This window comes from Diadema antillarum, unplaced genomic scaffold (genome assembly GCF_040938485.1).
Source record: "Diadema antillarum isolate AM-2024a unplaced genomic scaffold, OU_Dant_1.0 seq00000538_RagTag, whole genome shotgun sequence".
NCBI lineage: Eukaryota > Metazoa > Echinodermata > Echinoidea > Diadematoida > Diadematidae > Diadema > Diadema antillarum.
In genome coordinates, this window is record NW_027271486.1 from 786650 (window position 1) to 805142 (window position 18493).

Genomic DNA, 18493 nt, shown 5'->3' on the forward strand with positions numbered 1-18493 from the left:
CTGCTAATATGTGAGTGAGAGAAGAAAAGGACAGAAAAGCAAACAGGAGGCTGCCAACATGCAGCGCTTGGAAGGGACGGCCGTCCAAATATGATACACGACAAAAGATTCTTTCCTCTGACATTTGTAAGAAAAAAAGTAAATAAAAATAAATAAACAAACAAAGATATAGAAGTACACTCCTGATGACGCATCAAATCAATAATTTTGGTTCACCTTGGGATCCCTCGTGACAATTTCCTTCAAGATATGAGTTGTAAAATGCTTTCATCATACCGATGAGATGAAAAGGCTGTGCATAGGACCAGACGTTACGATGATAATAATATGATAATAATGATGATGCTGCTGCTGCTGCTGATGATGATGACTATGATGATGATGATGATGATGATGATTATGATGATGATAAGGACGACGACGATGATGATGACCATCATTGCCATCATCATCATTATAAAGATTCATTTCAGTTGAACTTTATCATTTATCATGATTATTTTCATTCGCGATCATATTGCTTCGATCAAATGACGATGCTCGACATCGCGATCGAGATTTGTGCTGTTACTCTTATTTTTTGCTAGTGTATTCTTACGTGACCACCCATCGAAATATTAAAAGCAATGTCATCAGCTTATTTTTATTTTTGCAAACGCATATTTTCCATTCTTTTGCTCTTACTCCACAATGTAAGATAATATCGTTCTCCCTTCAGCCGAGAGTATTTAAAAGCATTTAGGTACAAACAGGTACAAGCATTTTCAATGTAGGTTTGCGTGAATCACAGTGCGTCGGTCTCTATGGTTACTTTCTAGATTGTTTGTGAGTTAGCGCATATTTGCGTGGATTTCCTGTTTTTATTTTCTTTGAGAGTATTACTATCTTTTCGCTTTTTCTCTTTTCTCATCCTTTCCTCCCACCCCCGCGTCTCTTCCACTAGCATTAGGATGGGGATAAATAATTAGAAGAAGACAAAACACCAAATAAAAGCAACTCATGATGACGCATAGTGTCAGTATCGAATAAACATACAGAGTGACTCATGCCAGCGCCCTTACATCTGTCGATTACTGACACTCTCCTTGCTCTTCTTTGCAGGTCGGCTGTGATGTAGTGCCCCAACCCCTTTCATTCCAGGCGCGCACCATAATACTGACGGCAACTCGCGGCGAGTGGACGGGACCCAATCTGCCCCGCCCACTTGATGCACCCCCTCTGGGACACACCACCTGATTTGAACCGTCCAAGCCCTCCCCGCGGTCACAGTGTGGTCCACACACCAGCAGCACTCCACCAGGATGTCAACCGTTGAGGTCGACGCCGAGGTAAATGCCCTTTCTTTATCGTAGAAACGAGTTTTAACCCCCTTGGTCGTAGTCTTAGTGTTAATCACTTTCCCTACTCATGTCTTTATAAGGGGGATTTTTGTATTGTTTTGTTTTCCTTTTCTTTTCCTTTTAGCTTCTTTATTGTTCGTCTTCAAAGATGTGTCCGTTTTGTTCAATTTGTTTAATTTGTGTCGAGTGACACGCTAATTCAAAACAAGAAACTTACATTTTGATTCACTTGACACTGTATCATGCAGTCGAATGTCAGCATTGTGTAATTCAAAATCTATTTGATATAACTGTACTTGTTTACTGTACATATTTCCATTCGCTTTTCAAAGCCACAATTTTACTTGAATTAAATTGAGTGCAGACATCATCTTGATTTTCTTTTCTTCAGAAACTAATAGCCATGTTACTCTTTACAGCAAAGTTCTTTATTCCCCTCAGATTATCGTATAACAGTGTATGGCTTGTTCCCAGTAACACAGAAAGCGATTTAACTCATAAAACTGATGATGTCTTCGCATGAGTGATTACTTGCTTTTTGTGACGGCTTTCTTGCTTATCAATGTTTCTGGTCTCGACACTGATCTTAATACCTTTTAACTTTCATCACAACCACAGGTGGGGATGAAGTCTTCAACGACGTCCTCGTCGGCTGGGGCCGTGCCCCCGGCAGGGGCTGCGACGTCATCACACGGGCCGTCGACATCGACGCCGAACGGAGCGGAGGAGTACGACAGGTTGTGCGCCATTCCGATGAAGCCACTGCTCGCTCACCGAACCGCGTCGTCACCACCGCCAGGCTTCCCTGGGCCCGAGGACATCTTGAAGTTACGGTCACAGAGCAAGCGTGTCAAGGTGAGAAAGAAAAGCGGCGGTCTCCGTCAACTCAATGGCTTTCATTGTGAATTTCGTCTGAATCTAGTCATGACATTGCTTATTATTTGAACGCTTAAAGAGTATGGGATTGTTTTGTGAGTTTGGCATCACGTGAAGAAAGAGAAGTCAGAGCTATGGCTGCAGCACACTTCTGAAAAGGAGGAGCCCTAATTGCTAATAGTGAGTTTTGAGATAAAGGAAACAACTCGACGCTCCGATCACACAGAAGGGAAGGAGATCTTGCGACTGATAAGATTTTATTTCCTGCAGTTGGTTGTGAATGGTTGCAAAAAGTGTTTTTTTTTCGAGGTCAGTTAATGGTTGTCAGCATTCGACAACCAATCGGAGACAAGTTTTGTTTGATCAGACTTTGTTGATACTGCATAAATTCTTTTGGCTACCAGACTGGTCATCATTTTTCTTTCTGTTTCTGGTTGGTTACTTGCCGTTTTAGAAGTGGTCCTCAGAGATGGTTGTGCTTTGACCTGTTGACAAGAACAGTTTTGTCGATTGGCAACCGGTCACCAATTAGAGATTGATCGCAAATCATTTGCCAAGTATAGTAGCCATTAATAGCCGAATCATTTTTCAAACAAACATTATAGTCCTTCTTGGGCATGGTGTTAACTTCCATGAATCAAAACACTTCTGATCTGATCCATACTGGAGGCCGTTACCATTCTTTCACCACCGCCCCGCCCCTCCCCCCCCCCCCTCCAACCAATGCAAGTCATACAGCCCACGAGTTTGACATTGGAAAAAAAAAAGGTCCTTGAGTTTATACGTCACGAGTGACAGCCCACGAGTTCGACAGTATAGCACGGGTCTTAATGTGTCGATCTCGTGGGCTTTGTTTTCTTAGTGTCGAACTATGGGATGCATGAATGGCTGATGGTAATGTACACCCTGCTTAACACCTACTTCCAGTCACTGATAATTGAATGGCATTACTTGAATTGCTTTGGTTCAAATCATGTAAGGCACGTTAAGACATTCTTATACTCAACATATAAACATTCAATGTGTGATGTCGCATACGACTAAAATATTACCTCTGTAACAGCTCGCGAAACGGTCCCACGTTGAGGTAAGCAATGAAGTTTCTCTTACTTCCCTTTCCACAGTCTCATGAAGAGATTTCCGAATTTCCCTAACAGCTCACACCACCCTTTTGTGAATACGTGGGGTACCCCACTATTGTCTCCTTTTTTCTGGGTCGGTGACTGAGTCGGCTGCTCTTCCCCAACGAAAATAGTTGAGAATTTCAGGAATTGAGAGGATTGAGAGCGATAGTTGGTGATATCATTTGTCATGTTGTTATTTCTCACAAATGTTCGGCGTCCAGTTTTCTCCTGTGTTTGGCAAGGACTTTGTATTGTCATCATTTGTTTGTTATAATGACCTTAAGTCAATAGAGGAACTCACTTTCATTATAATTACGTCAATAAAATGTATGTTTAAGGTGAGAAGATACATCACATCTTTTTCTTTTTTTTTACAAAGATAGCATAACTTTAGATGAAAATTAGATCCAAAATGCCGTATAGACAAGTAATATACTTACCAATTGATCTGGTAAGCTCCGTGAACTGATATTCTATTGAGAAACATCTAAAAAGTGCAATATACTTATTGGAAAGTTTGTTGTAATATTCATCGTTCGTGTTACCATGGTTTCTGTCGTGGTTAAAAAATATGTCTTCGTGCCAATGACGTGTATTTATCAAACCTTTAATCTTTTATGTGTTGCCAGGTAAACGTTGGAGGCGTGCGACACGAGGTCATGTGGCGAACGCTGAGTCGTCTGCCGCGCTCGCGGCTTGGTCGTTTGCGCGAGTGCACCACACACGAGACCATCATGGCGATCTGCGACGACTACATTCTCGCCGACAACGAGTACTTCTTCGACCGCCACCCGGGCTCGTTCTGCTCCATCCTCAACTTCTACCGCACGGGCAAGCTGCACCTGATCGAGGACGTGTGCCCGGTGTCGTTCAGCGACGACCTCGAGTACTGGGGCATCGACGAGCTATACATGGAGTCCTGCTGCCAACACAAGTACCACCAGAAGAAGGAACAACTAGTGGACGAACAGCGGCGGATCACGGAGAGCCTGAGGGCACGCGAGGAGGAAAACTTCGGGTCGGGCTGCCTGGCTGAGAGGCGCCACCAGGTCTGGGATCTGATGGAGAAGCCGAATTCGTCCACAGCCGCTAAAGTAAGTAGCCAAAGTAACGTCGCCTCTCTTAAGCCCCTGTCCAGAGAGTTTCAGAGTCCCTATAAGTTTTTCAAAAGCACTACAAGCTACAATTAGGCGATTTCTAATTATTGTCTGTTGCATACGCATTAATTAATGATTCGTCTTTTCTACTTCTAAGAGAGATGAACACATAGTATGCAAATATGAGTTACAGCTGCTAGGCTCTTATTGGCCATTCTTTTAATCTAGGTGCACTTTCCAAAAGCAATTTGCGTTTTTTATTGATTTATTCATTTCTGGTTACGAGGATCGAGTTACTGGTGCAGGTAGTGGCGTTATGCTGTCAACATGACATTTTCATCCTCATTCCAGCATGTCAAGAATGCGCATGTGGATTTGATCAAACTTATATTATTTGGGTCTTTTTTTGGGGAGGGGGGGGGGGGAGGTGGGGAAGATCAGAAAATCCTTTACTCTTGACATTGAGACAACCGTTTAGTCGATTATATTTCCATGCCAATTTTCATTTGTACGAGTTGTATCACGCGGGTTAATTTGTGTCATTGAAGTTGTCTAACAGTGCAGTGTGTAAAATCATTTGCTGGATCAGAGAAAAGTGTGTGTGTGGGGGGGGGGAATAGTAACAGAGAATAAGAAGAAGAAGAAGAAGAAGGGGGAGGAGGAGGAAGGATAGAAGGAAGGAAGAAGACTATGCAGAAGAGAAGATGAAAGAAAACAAGAGAGGAGACGAAAAACCCAAATGAAACCTTGCTTACATGTTAAACATACGAGAGATAGGAAGAGAAGGAAGATCAAGGCAGCATCATCAGGCCCGTTGCGCGTCCCGCTGGAGGTTGCTTCCGAGAAACGTGCAATCTCGCTTGGAGGAATGACGTCATACTGGTACTCACATGAAAACACATGGCAGCGACTGCCTGGTCAAAATGAGCGCAATCATTGATCCCGGGGTTCCAGATATTGTCGTTGGGGATTTGTTCTCTTTTTTTCCCTTCCCTCTAAAGCTGATATCAACTCTTCTTCTTACTCGGAAAGTCATGTATACTTTCATTCGATTTTATCAGTGATGTATACGAGAGATTATCAAATTTCATGAGAGCGAGGGAGATCATCGCTATCTGCTCATGATTATATATCTCGGCTGACTCGCTGCCTTCTATTTATTTTCCCGCCTTTTTTCTGGAACGCCCACATCATTTACGAAGATGAAGCACACAAACATAAGGCCATCGGGTTTTCATTGATTGTGATACCAAGGCTTCGCGTAGAAATGATGCAAGAATGATGTGTAGAATATAAGTGCCTTCGGCGAAACATCTTGCCGTGAAAACACAACGCATCCATCATCGTTCTTCTCATGCGCAGTTGTCAGAATGTAGTAATACTTATGTATCACGGTTTAGACTCCTCGTTGACATTTTCCTAGGCAATAACAAATCTAGCCGCGCTCCAAGTTGTTCATAATTTCAATTTACTGCTGTGACTACATTCTAAGATATGAGTCATCTGAAATGTTGATAAGACAGTGAATTTAATTGCTTTAATATTTTGTGAGTCAGGTCGTTGGCAAAATACGTATTGAGCATTTAATTGCATGTTATATATAGCTGTATATGCTTTACTGAAAATGAAGATGAATTAATGAAATTAAACTGAATGAAATAATAAAATGACAAACATTTCAAAGTAAGTCCATCATCAGATAGAGCAACATTCAATATTTCAAGTAATACCTCACTTGTGACATAAGAAATATTCTAGAAGTTATGTTAATATATCTTGCATTTTTCTTATCATTTTCTTTGTTTTTAGCAGCTTTAATCACAGATGTCTCAACTTAACAAGAATGAAGTTAGCTCGTTTTGCGATAAAACTCTTCAAATGTAATCATTCATGATAATTATCACATACCTTTCAGTCAGGGTCAGTGCATGCTAGTGACATCAGTTTTCTACCCTTCGAATTTCAACACAAAGTTATTGATCGTTTTGGTTTTCATCACTTGACGGTCTTGTACAAATACTTATAAAATAGAAGCCTATAATCATTTTCGCATTTACAAGCTCCAATTTTCCCCCTCTTCTGCGAAGCTGATGGTATACAAGGCACTCATTGGTCAAGCCCTGAGTTACATTACTGAACTATTAGTATACTGAAATCTCACTAACACAATTATAATCTGCGCAGTTCTAAGACACTCTTCTGCTACAAAGCCCAACATGTAAAAGAAAAATAAGGAGACCGAGCACTTGCCTGTGTAGTACCCACACTGTGTAACCAGGAACCAGAAAATCCCCAACTGTAGCAGTCTTTAAGTCAAGACTCAGAACATATCTATGTGATAAAAACCTAAAATGGCAATAGATCTAAATCTATTGCCATTTTAGGTTTTTATCACATAAGGAGATATGTGAGATATATTGAAATGATATATTGCTATATATCAGTAATCATTGTTATCATCAATAATATAATGATAATAATAATAATAATAATAATAACAATAATGATAATAATAATAATAATAATAATAATAATAATAATAATAATGATAATGATAATAGTATAATAACATAATAATAATCATTGATATCATTGATATCATCAATAATCATTGATCTTTCCGCCCATAACATGTGGGCGTTCTGTGGAGATATATATATATATATAGCAATAATAATGTCACTATAGAGGAATGCATTAAATTCCAACTGCCTTGATTTTGAATTAAATGCATTTGATGCATTCCTCTATTGTGACATTATTATTGCTATTTCTACTACAATATATATATATATATATATATATATATATATATATATATAGCAATAATAACATTAACCTCTATTTTGTTATTGTTCTCTCAGTATCAACACTTGAGAAAGGGCGGCGAGACGCTCGAAATTTGTGTGAAGAAATAAACCGTTGGTGAATACAGCATGAACTTTGTTGCAGCTTTGTTACTATATATATATATATATATATATATATATATATATATATGAGTTTTATTTCGAAATGAGCTAAGCTCCATTTTCAAACATTCAAAGTAGGTCCATCATCAGAGAGAACAAAATCAAACCTGGCCAGTAATCTCTTACTTGTGACATAACAACGAATATTCTCGAAGTTACGACTAAAAATCTCATGTATTTTCTTATTATTTTCTTCGTTTTTAGCAGCTTTAAACACACATATCTCAACTTTAAGCTGGTTTTGCGATAAAACTCTTCATAAATATTAATTTAACTGTGCCTCATTGTTAATCCTATCAAGAGCTCTTCCAGTGCACAAGAGTAGATATACATATATTCTGTGCTGTATGAATTGAAAATTTGTTATATTATTTTTATAATTATCGTTATTATCATTATTATTATTATTATTATTATTATAATTATTATTATTATTATAATTATTATTATTATTATTATTATTATTATTATTATCATCATCATCATTATCATCATTGAGCACATTGCATCAGTTACAGACAAAATATGAGTTGGACACAACTTGCCCTGCTCAAAGAAGGCACATCAAAATGGCGTGAAACCTCTTTTTTATATAATTGTATATAAATTGGGGTCCCAATTCAGGGAGGGGAAGAGAAAGAAAGAGCAACAGGAGATGATGATTATATTCTTCATTTTTCTTTTTCGTTAAATCTATTACTCTTTTCACGTTACGTCGGGAAATGCAAGGCCTTCTGTGGTGACTATCGAGTATAGGTACTGATCCGTAGGATTTTCAATAACAAAAGCCATTATGTTTCATAGGCATGGCAGGAAGAGGGAAAAAATCAACTGCCTCAGATAAAAAATTGAATCCGACGTAACGCGGGAAATAACAAGGGCCCACTCTCCGAACGAACGTCCAAAGACAAATTCGTAACCCGATCGAAAATCTAATATGGCGCGACAGGTTGCCCGTAATATCCGATGACGAGAGCGATGGAGATTGGTCGTGATGGTTTGAAGCTTCTTATCGAGCAACGAGAGAAGAGGAAGCGTTCGGCGGAGGGGGAGGGGGGGGGGGGTAGTGACATAGCCTTCGTCATGTTGGTGGGCTTGAAGTCCTTGCTGTCGATTACTTTGATTTCCCAAAGTAACTGTAATTTTAATCTAAGCACTTTTTATTATCAACAGAGGTAGTCGTGTTAGTGAGAATATTACTTTATTAGTAATAAATAACTATGATAATAGACGTAGCATCATTGTCATTACGTTCATAAATATTTTGCCACAATGATTAGAATAATGAAAATGGAGTATAATGATACTATGATATGATGATATTATCATGGTCTTATCCCCCAAGGGCAATGCAAGCACTAGGTTTTGCCATCATTGTTATTACCCAAGATTATTCAAACATTGCCCTTGGGGATTAATTACACTCACACAGTATAACGAGGGGGAAAGAGGGACCCTATGGGTAGCGCATTTTGCCCAGGAACGTACGCTTATAGTGTGGGATTCGAGACCGAAATCTCTTGTTTCAGAGTCCAGAGAGTTTCCGCGATGCCACAGTGGCTGTCGTTGACCACGTGATTGTCATGATGTGTTGCTGGCATGTGACGGAGATGCAAGAACACCGAACATGGCTCAGTGTATATAGAAGCCTTTGAGCTTGTATCGAAACAACATAGCGTAAGGAGCTCACTGCTCGCGGCCTGGGCGCCACACTGTGGCAGGTGTTGAAGTGAGGGCGGGGGGGGGGGGGGGGGAGTCCTCCACGTATGATGCAGATAGCGACATTCTCTTATCGCTGTCACCTCGCCTGTTGTCATGGCAACACCTTGCATTCGTTGCTTCTGAGCTGAGCAGGAGGACCTTGAAGAAAAAGAGAGAGAAAAAAAATCACTTAACCAGTTGATGCTGTTCCCTGTTGCTCTTCACCTGTTGTACAAAAATAACACCCGAAATGGGAAGAAAAACGCCAAATGCATCAGTTATAATGTCAATATATTATTTGCACATACATGTACCTTGCAATGAAGATGAGGGAGTTGGTGAATGGACAATGCAAGTAGGACAATATTTCATCTCTATCCCTCCTACAATTTGACGCCAGAAATGAAATCTACCTAATTGATATGTTTGTTTTTTATATGCTACAAATATGAAAGACAAACGTGATAATTGTTTCTATAAAGTTGGTGACTGCAGACTTTGATACTACTATTTATAAATTTACGTCGCCAACTGTTGCAGCAGATGCAATTAGACGTAATAAGTATGGTTGTCCCACGTTAGAGAATAAATTATTTGCACAAAAATTTCTTACACCGAAAGTCACTGACTATTAGTAATATATAGGCTATCCTCTCTTACGCACCTTTACCACATACATATCCACACAAAAGATACCGTACTTAAAATGCATCCACAGAAGGACACATACGCGCTCTTACATGCATATGAATACACAAGAACGCAAAATATCGGTGGGTCTGCTGTGTGCCATTGTGCTATATGAGTGTCCATGACTTTTTGTTTTAAATTTCCATAAGAGATCAATGTCAATGGTATTCATAACCTTGATTATCACAGGTTTATTATTTCCAGTGTTCCGGTGATAAATGAATCATTTTCTAGAAATGATTGTGTGTCATTATGAAAATGTGCGCGTTAATTTAATAACAATGTGACATTGAAACCGACCTTTTTACGTCTACAGGACCTTTATACGCAAACGAGAAAATGACCTGCCCGTCTCCGATACGTAAGATTAATGACAGCTAGCACATAGCTCGCAGCCGAATGCTCGAATGACTCACAGATTACAAGTAACAGAGTGATTTTCTGCGCATTTAATCTCTCCCCTACTTCGACGGTATATAGCTCACGCGGGTTGAAGAAAGAGCAACCTCTCTGCATGTTATGTACTGTATTCTATGCACCGGCCACATTAGAATGTTCAGTCTTCTCACCAAAAGGCGGCGCCATATTAAGACTGGTGGCGTGATTGCAGCTGTCTGCCTTTCCCGTTTTGATTGTCTTTGTTTTATCATCATTATTGCAGCAATAGTCATATTCGGCATACTGTTGTTATATATGGGATAACCACTTCATCATAACAGTATAACAACATAGATGTTGTTAGAAATAATCACTATCATTATCACTTTCTCCATCTTAATATTGTTATCATCATCACCGTAATCATTATCTTTATCATATAGCGTCATCACTATTGCTATGATATTTATTATGGAATTATAGGGTGATTCACACACGCACACACACTTGCAATATGAAGTGAAATTGATTACTCCGTGCATCAAAAGTTTGGATTTGTTATCGGGAAGGAATAGAGATAGCAGGTAGATATAATAGTACAAAAAGCAGATCTTATAACTGTCTTTGAATGATGAGAAAAATGTTACACGTCGAGTTAACAATGAATAGGGTACATTATTCGTGGCTTCCAGTAGAGGGGAACTCGAGACTTCAAAGAAAATCGAACTCTCCGGCAAATAGGATACGCATCTTCTCCGCATATTTGATGCTGTCGCAAACAATAGGGGGGGGGGTGGGATTCGACATTATTTGCCGCGTCCGTGCCGTCGTGGTTGTCAGGTATAAAGCGGAAGTAAAGTGAGATAAGAGAGTTCCTTTCGGCGGGGATAGTTGCGGGTGATATTATACAGCGCTTTGAATTTCCAGCTTCACTTGACGCACTCGCTTCCTTATTGTAAAGTAGCATGCATGGTATCATGAGCATTAAACATGAATCCGAATATCTCTTTCCAACCCACACACACACACACACACTCTCTCTCTCTCTCTCTCTCGCTGTATATATATATATTTATATATATATATATGATTATAAGAAGAATGAGTCTCAAATACGCCATATGACCGTCATCTGCTCGTATAGCGTATTTGAGACTCATTCTTCTTATAATTATAACATTCGAACTCCAACACGTGGAAAATTCATATATATATATATATATATATACATATATATATATATATATGTATATGATACTTTGAAGCTTTTTGAAGCTTTCTTTTTTCATGATTGTTGTTATTAGAATTACTATTATTACTATTGTTATTATATTATAGTTATTTCCATTATTGTTGTTGTTGTCATTGTTATCAACATTATAATTATTGGTTTTACAGTTCACTCGTCGTTTCATTGATGACACAGTGCAATACAAAATCATTAACCAGGCAAGCAGAGATCCTTAAGTGTAGACGATGTAGAAGAAGGGGGATGCGTAATGAGCAGGACGAAGAAGAAAAATAGAAAGAAAAACTTCACCGTATTGACTGCTACATGCGGATCTCCGGCTAGATTGTAGCGTCGAGGAAAAGAAAATAATTTGCTCCCAAAATTGCTATGGGTGGGCGGCTGGATTTTCTTCTTCCGTGAACGTCTAAAGCCTGACGCAATTTTCTCCCTCACTGATGTAAAGCGAGCAAAGTATCATCCTTTCAGGAGATTAACCCAACATCTGCTCGCTGCCTCATCAGGTCTGGAGAAATTATATTATAATGATTACTCTTTCTGTGTGGGTGGATTACGTACAGGAATCCGCAAGTGGCGGTTTCCCTAGTATCTGTGAATTTATAATTCGCCGCGATGCTAGCAAAATGATTGGAAAAAGTCGAATACAGCTGGCCGTTGTGTGACAACATCGTCCACCAAAACACGCCTATTTCAGAAAGCTCGACATGCTTGAGGCTCACAGAGAATAGGTTGAAAATTGAAAACTTTGAGGAAACTCATGGTTACTAAATATTTGTCTGAGCATTCCATGTTAAGGTTCTCTTCTTGAGCTTACAAAGAGCACACACGCACACACGCAAGACACACCGACACATACATACGCAAAAACACACACACGCCAGGTCAGAAACGCCATCACAAGGACACGCCCACGCACACGCGTAACATGGCACATTCATTCCTCCACGACGACATACACTTCCTTTTCTTACACGATAATCCCGCAGCAATATCTATTTCCTGTGTGTTTTGATGAAAATTGAGCAAGTATACTGTTCATATTACAAATTTTACTGTCACTTGGGGTATGCTGACACAAAATAGAGCAATTATTCATCCAATACTTTGTTGGTAGGACAAAGGATAGCTTTATTCAAAAACAGAGTTGCTGAAAGCATCTCATTTTATAGAGGAATGAGGCATAAGATATATTAATTCAAATATTTCGAAAGGAGACTCCACAATTACCAGATTTCTATAATGCGTTTCAACTTCGCAGCAATGAATCCGAAGGCTGTAAGGATTCTGTATTTTTCTATAACTTTGTATTATTGATACACTTATTGCTCAGTCATGAATAATTGCGCAAAACAACCCCCCCCCCAAAAAAAAAAAAAAAAAAAACTCGCAAGAATTTTTAAACTGCATCAGACGTTGCAACGACGAGCACATTTTTCATAGTTTCAGTAGCTCAATAACTGACCTTCCCTGACTTGTTTTCATTTCAAATTCAATTAGATACGCAGTCTTATATTCATACATTATTTATGTTGAAAAGAGGGGAATAGATGCTCTGTTTTTGTTTTCCTTGTTTGAATGTCATGGATTATAGTATCCACTTCACTTTGCGTTTCCTATAAAAGTGAGTGCTTATCTAATCATAACACACTGTATGATATACCCTCAGTTATAAGGAAAGACACTTGATATGATATGATACGATAGGTGAAAATGCTGTTGGCAATAAGATCCATTACTCTCCGAGACAACCATGTCCTTCGGGTCCACCCAGACACCTTCAGCCTCGACGAGTCTCATTTTCGTCCCCACTTAACCCAGCTTTCAGCTCTCCAGTCCCTTAACTCTGTCGGGACCATCATCCTCAAAAGCACTCCTTCATAATACGCACAAAGGGTGCTGATGGTAAGGACTGAGTTAAATAACGGGTAATATTATGCAGCAAGCTGGAGTCGAGTATATTTGAGGTGAGCTACTCTCGGGGAGCGGAGAAGAACAAGCATGACACGGAGGCAATTTGCAGAGGAGCGCCATCGGGTACGACGTTGCTTGCATAATGGGGGCGTAGATTGTGACGATATGGCGCGGCCCACTGTGCGAAATGGCGGGAAAAAATATTAAAACGGACGAGGGGAGCACTCTTCAAACCCAGGCTGCAGTGTGCATTTCCAGGAATGGCTCAAAATATTTGCTCGCCTCAAACTCTGTATGTGTGGGCTTGCATTTGACGACAGACTGCGTGAATATGTTTGCACAAAATTAAACAAAAACAATAAAAAAGTTAACATCGTCCAACCGCCTATAACATCCCAACCTTCTCCTGTGATCTACTGGCTTACAAATACGAATATGTTGTGGATTTCCGACAACAGAGTACTTGTTGTTGTAAGGTTTTCTTTTCCGAAAATGCACAAGATTTTGCACAGTATTTTAGTCTACCAACGATTCCATAGGTATGTGAAAATGGATAGTTTAAATGTACATTAAATCGTCAAAAAAAAAAAAACCAACCACACACACACCCGCACAACAGTGATGATCAATTTCTTCGAAAACATCCAAGACTTTTATTACAAACAGAGTCAGATTTGGCGGCAAAATAATACGTCTTCCGATATGTGCAATACTAGTATCATTGATTGTAAATGTATCAACCTTCATCCCTCTGTTTAATATTCTCTTTCAATGTATCAATGTACTTTCAATGTATTGTTCAATTTTGTTGACAGGCAATATGGAAGAATCCGTCAAAGCGTTATAAAAATATATAAAGATCTATGACGTATAGGCATACTAATGACCTAAAATTATTGTTTGTTCTTCATGAATTTAATAACTGTTATGGCAAAATGAAAGCTGCTTCATTTTGCATTTCACAAATTCGCATTTGTGAAGATTGCTCCTCGGACCGACTTTTACACTGTTTTTTTTTCTTTGTTGTGGTAAAAATAGTCATTTCATAAACAGCTTTGTTTCTTTTTTCATCTTCATTCTTAAAGGAGCAGTCAGGATCGAAAGTAATGTGTACATATTAATGTCTGCTTATTGATACAGACCTGCAAATTGACGACGTCTGTGTACAATATTACACCAAGCAAAGAGACAACTAACGACAAAAGTTATTAAAATCGGTCTCTTGCATCAGAAAAAAAAAAATCCATCGTGGCTTAGTGTAAAGCCAACCTATACTCAAAAAAAAAAAAAAAAGGGACGGGCACCTTTATGACGTGGCATTGTTCATCTGTTATTCGCACCAACCTCGGGATAGAAAGTCAATGCCAACTTACAAGCTTCTTTGAATGGTCCCTGAGGCTGTTACTTATTTTGCTTGTTTTTGATGTTTGAATATTAAATTGCGGTGAAAGGTTTGAAATAGAAGGGGAAAAAGAAATGACTTCTTCACGAAACTTCCAAATGATTGAGGACGAGGGCGAATTGAACTAGTTCCAATATTGAGAGCGCGCCGAAAAGTCTGTATATATACGGTTAAAGATTAGTTCTTTACAATCTGAACGTAAACAACCGTCAGAATGCAAGAACACTGCAAATGAAATGACAATGAGTCACTAAGCTACAATTATTTTAGTATTTCAACCTCCACGGAAGGGATCAGGTTTTCTAGGGCATTGATTTGTTTGCTTATTTTGTATACCTATTAATCTTTATTTAATGATAAAGTTTTCGAACGGATAAGGAAAAAACATTGAGAAAAGATCAGAAATGGGACAGGGAAGACTGATCTTTTTTCATGTTGATGATCTATGGAAATCCATGCTGTTTCAAAGATCATTGCTAATTTTTGGCAGTTCAACATTTGACTCATTAAAGAATGTCCAGAATGCCTAGTCACGAAAATAGGAGTACCTCCACCTCCATCTATATAAGAACAAACAAAATCTGTTCATATTCTGGATATTTCAATCTAGGATGGCAGAATCACAAATATCACCATTACTTATTTATTAAAAGAGAGATACAAAAATATTTCTTCAGATCATCCACGACATCTTGCTGTGTAAATGAGCTGGCTTGGTAGAGGTCTCCACAGATCTGTTGTAAGGACAGCATTGTGCATCGTTATATCACGGTAATAATTCATAGCATTTCTATAGTCGTCATCCTTCTTCGAGGCGAAGTGTTTATACATGTTACTATATTGGTCACTGAGATTTGTCTCCACATTTTCTTTCATTTTCACTGCAGGTTATTGCCATCATTTCCATCCTCTTCATCATTCTCTCGACAATCGCTCTCTCCCTCAACACCATGGAAAAACTCCAGGACAAGGACAAACAGAAAAACCCGATCGACAACAAAAATCTGGCCATGATCGAGAGCATCTGCATCGCTTGGTTCACCCTGGAGTACCTGCTTCGCCTCCTCTCTGCCCCGAACAAGTGGAAGTTCTTTAAAGGTGTTCTCAATATCATCGACCTGCTGGCCATTCTGCCCTATTACGTCACCCTCTTCCTGACGGAATCGCGAGATAGCGTGATGCAGTTCCAGAACATGCGTCGCGTGGTGCAGATCTTCCGCGTGATGCGAATCATGCGCATCCTCAAACTGGCCCGCCATTCCACTGGTTTGCAGTCACTCGGCTTCACGCTCCGCACGAGCTACAAGGAACTCGGTCTGCTCATCTTGTTCCTGGCCATCGGAATCATGCTTTTCTCCAGTCTGGCGTACTTTGCGGAGAAAGACGTCGACGGCACAGATTTTACCAGCATTCCCGCATCTTTCTGGTGGGCGGCGATCACCATGACAACTGTAGGATACGGAGACATTAGCCCAGTCACTGTTCTGGGAAAGATTATCGGGGCTGTGTGTTGCGTGTGCGGTGTGCTCTTTATCGCTCTGCCCATTCCCATCATAGTGAATAATTTCTCGGAATATTACAGGGAACAAAAGCGACAAGAGAAGGCGATGAAACGACACGAAGCCCTGGATCAAGCGAAGCGAGACGGAAGTCTTATCAGTCTTGATATGCGAGATCTGCACTTCGTTGAACTTGCTGATATGGGTTACGGCTTCAAAACCCCATTCAATTCCATCGTCCAAACAAGAGTACGGAGTAGCTCAAGCCCACTCCGACGCAACAATAAGGGAGCAGCGGCTGCGGATATGGATGTAGCTGGACTCAGCCGCAGGTATCATTCAAATGACGATTGTATAAAAGACAATATGGCTGTTCAGTGGCGAGGCGCTGACCGACCCCATAGTGGCGTGTATCCGCACAGTAGGGATCGAACCTACAGCTCTACAACCTACACCGATCACGCGAATAGGCAAAGTTCGAGTAGTCTTGCATCGGACGCATTCGGGGAATCTCATGATCATCACGACCTACCGCGAATACTGCGGACAATTGGTAATATGGGTATCCTGGCCAGTCAGTCTGGCATGGCAGGACAGGATGGGAAGACCCACAGTGATGATAAGGGACAGGCCAGTGGTTATGATGGGGGTATTCACACCATCAGCTCTCCAAGTAAGCAGGGCAAGGTGGAAATGCAGCTCCCTGATCGATTCGCTGGTCCCTCACATCGCGATGATTCTCAGAGTACCTATCGACAATCGATGTCCCCAAGGGATACGGACACCAGCGAAACAGAACCACTGCTTGGGTCGAGACAAGGGCAAGGTAAGGACACACCTTCTCCTGTCTCAGACGGCAACGCTGCAGGTGACATGGGGGTAATTGTCCAGAAGCTAGATGATGGATTCACTACAACATGGACAAAGGCGCCCTCTCAGGGTGGCGCTGCAGAACCATTACGACATGGGCCCCAGGTCAAGCCCGCTCTGAAACACACCATGAGTTCAGGTGACGAGCCGATGGAAAGACCCACGTTAACGCGGAAGTCTAGCTCTGAGAGCCAATATTCGCAGAGCGGTCATCCCAAAAAGGTGACCATTGAGGACAGCAGAAGAGCTAGCGTTTCTTCAACTGATTCAGGATCAAGCTCTGGGTCAATACCTCATCCTCGTCTGTGCAAGAAAGCAGGCAGCAAAGGGAAAACCCGAAAGCAGAAACACCGGCCGGCATTCCTCGCCGGCATCGGCAGCATCACAGCTGGGATTCGGTTAGGTCACGGGCGACATTCCTCTAAAGATGATTCCTCCAGACGCCCTAGTGATGCGACAGAGTCCTCACAAAACCCTTCTGATGCTTCGGGAAGCAAGTCGAAGGGGAGATCTCGGGGTAAACCAATGCTGCTGAACTTTCATTCAAAGAAGCAACGCGAGAGCAGTGGTCCAGTTCCTATGCAAACAATCGCAAGTGCGGAAGATGCGGGTAGCAATGGGTCGCACGACGAGAAATCAAAACAGCAGATCGACGACCTGCTGCAAACGTCCAGTAACGCAGAAGTTCCTGTCAAAAACGGCGATGCTACCTCAGGTCATCACCATTCTATGGCAAATTCTCAAGAACTCATTAGCATCGACACGAATGGATCTGGTCAAAAGGTTATATCTTCGAACGGCATTCCAAAGTCTGTGCCGTCACTGGTTGACGAGCTTCTCAATGGGGATACGCAGCGACCATTGTCGACAATCCCACAGAGCTTGCATAGGTCCATGCCTATCAAACAGCTGTCTCTAGATGGACTCCCCCGATCATCACCGAAAGCGCCAGACCTAATGTCCCGATCAACGCCGAACTCTCCTGATCATTCGACGACCTTACCGTCGGTAGATCAACGGACGTGGGGGAGTCCTTTCGGGTCGGGTTTGCTTCCGACAAATGCCGAACCTCAGGACGTCAGTCACCAAGTGAGCAGTGCGACAAAGGACAGTCATTCGTGTCTACCCGATTCCAGCGACACCCAAGCACAATGATCGCCAGAGTGAGAACTTTCTATGCAAATTAAACTGTTTGCACATTAATACATCTGATTGATAACATGAATATTCATAAATAAGTGTACATTGTGGTGCACGTGATGGTGCACACTATATCGAGTGACTGCAAACGGGCACATGAATCCTTGAAGTAACCTGTTTGGTGATAGTCATAGAACCTGGTGCTATCTGTGCAATATGACGTTAAATGCTTTGCACCCATTAT

General features: G+C 40.8%; 1 protein-coding gene across 1 annotated transcript; it reads left to right on the forward strand.

Annotated features, from left to right (window-relative positions):
- The first annotated feature begins 1301 nt into the window (after nt 1-1301).
- On the forward strand, nt 1302-18264 carry LOC139734662 (uncharacterized). Its single transcript, XM_071645450.1, has 4 exons — nt 1302-1328; nt 1959-2195; nt 3970-4434; nt 15628-18264. The coding sequence occupies exons 1-4, from the start codon at nt 1302-1304 to the stop codon at nt 18262-18264; spliced, it is 3366 nt and encodes a 1121-aa protein (XP_071501551.1).
- The last annotated feature ends 229 nt before the right edge of the window (nt 18265-18493 follow it).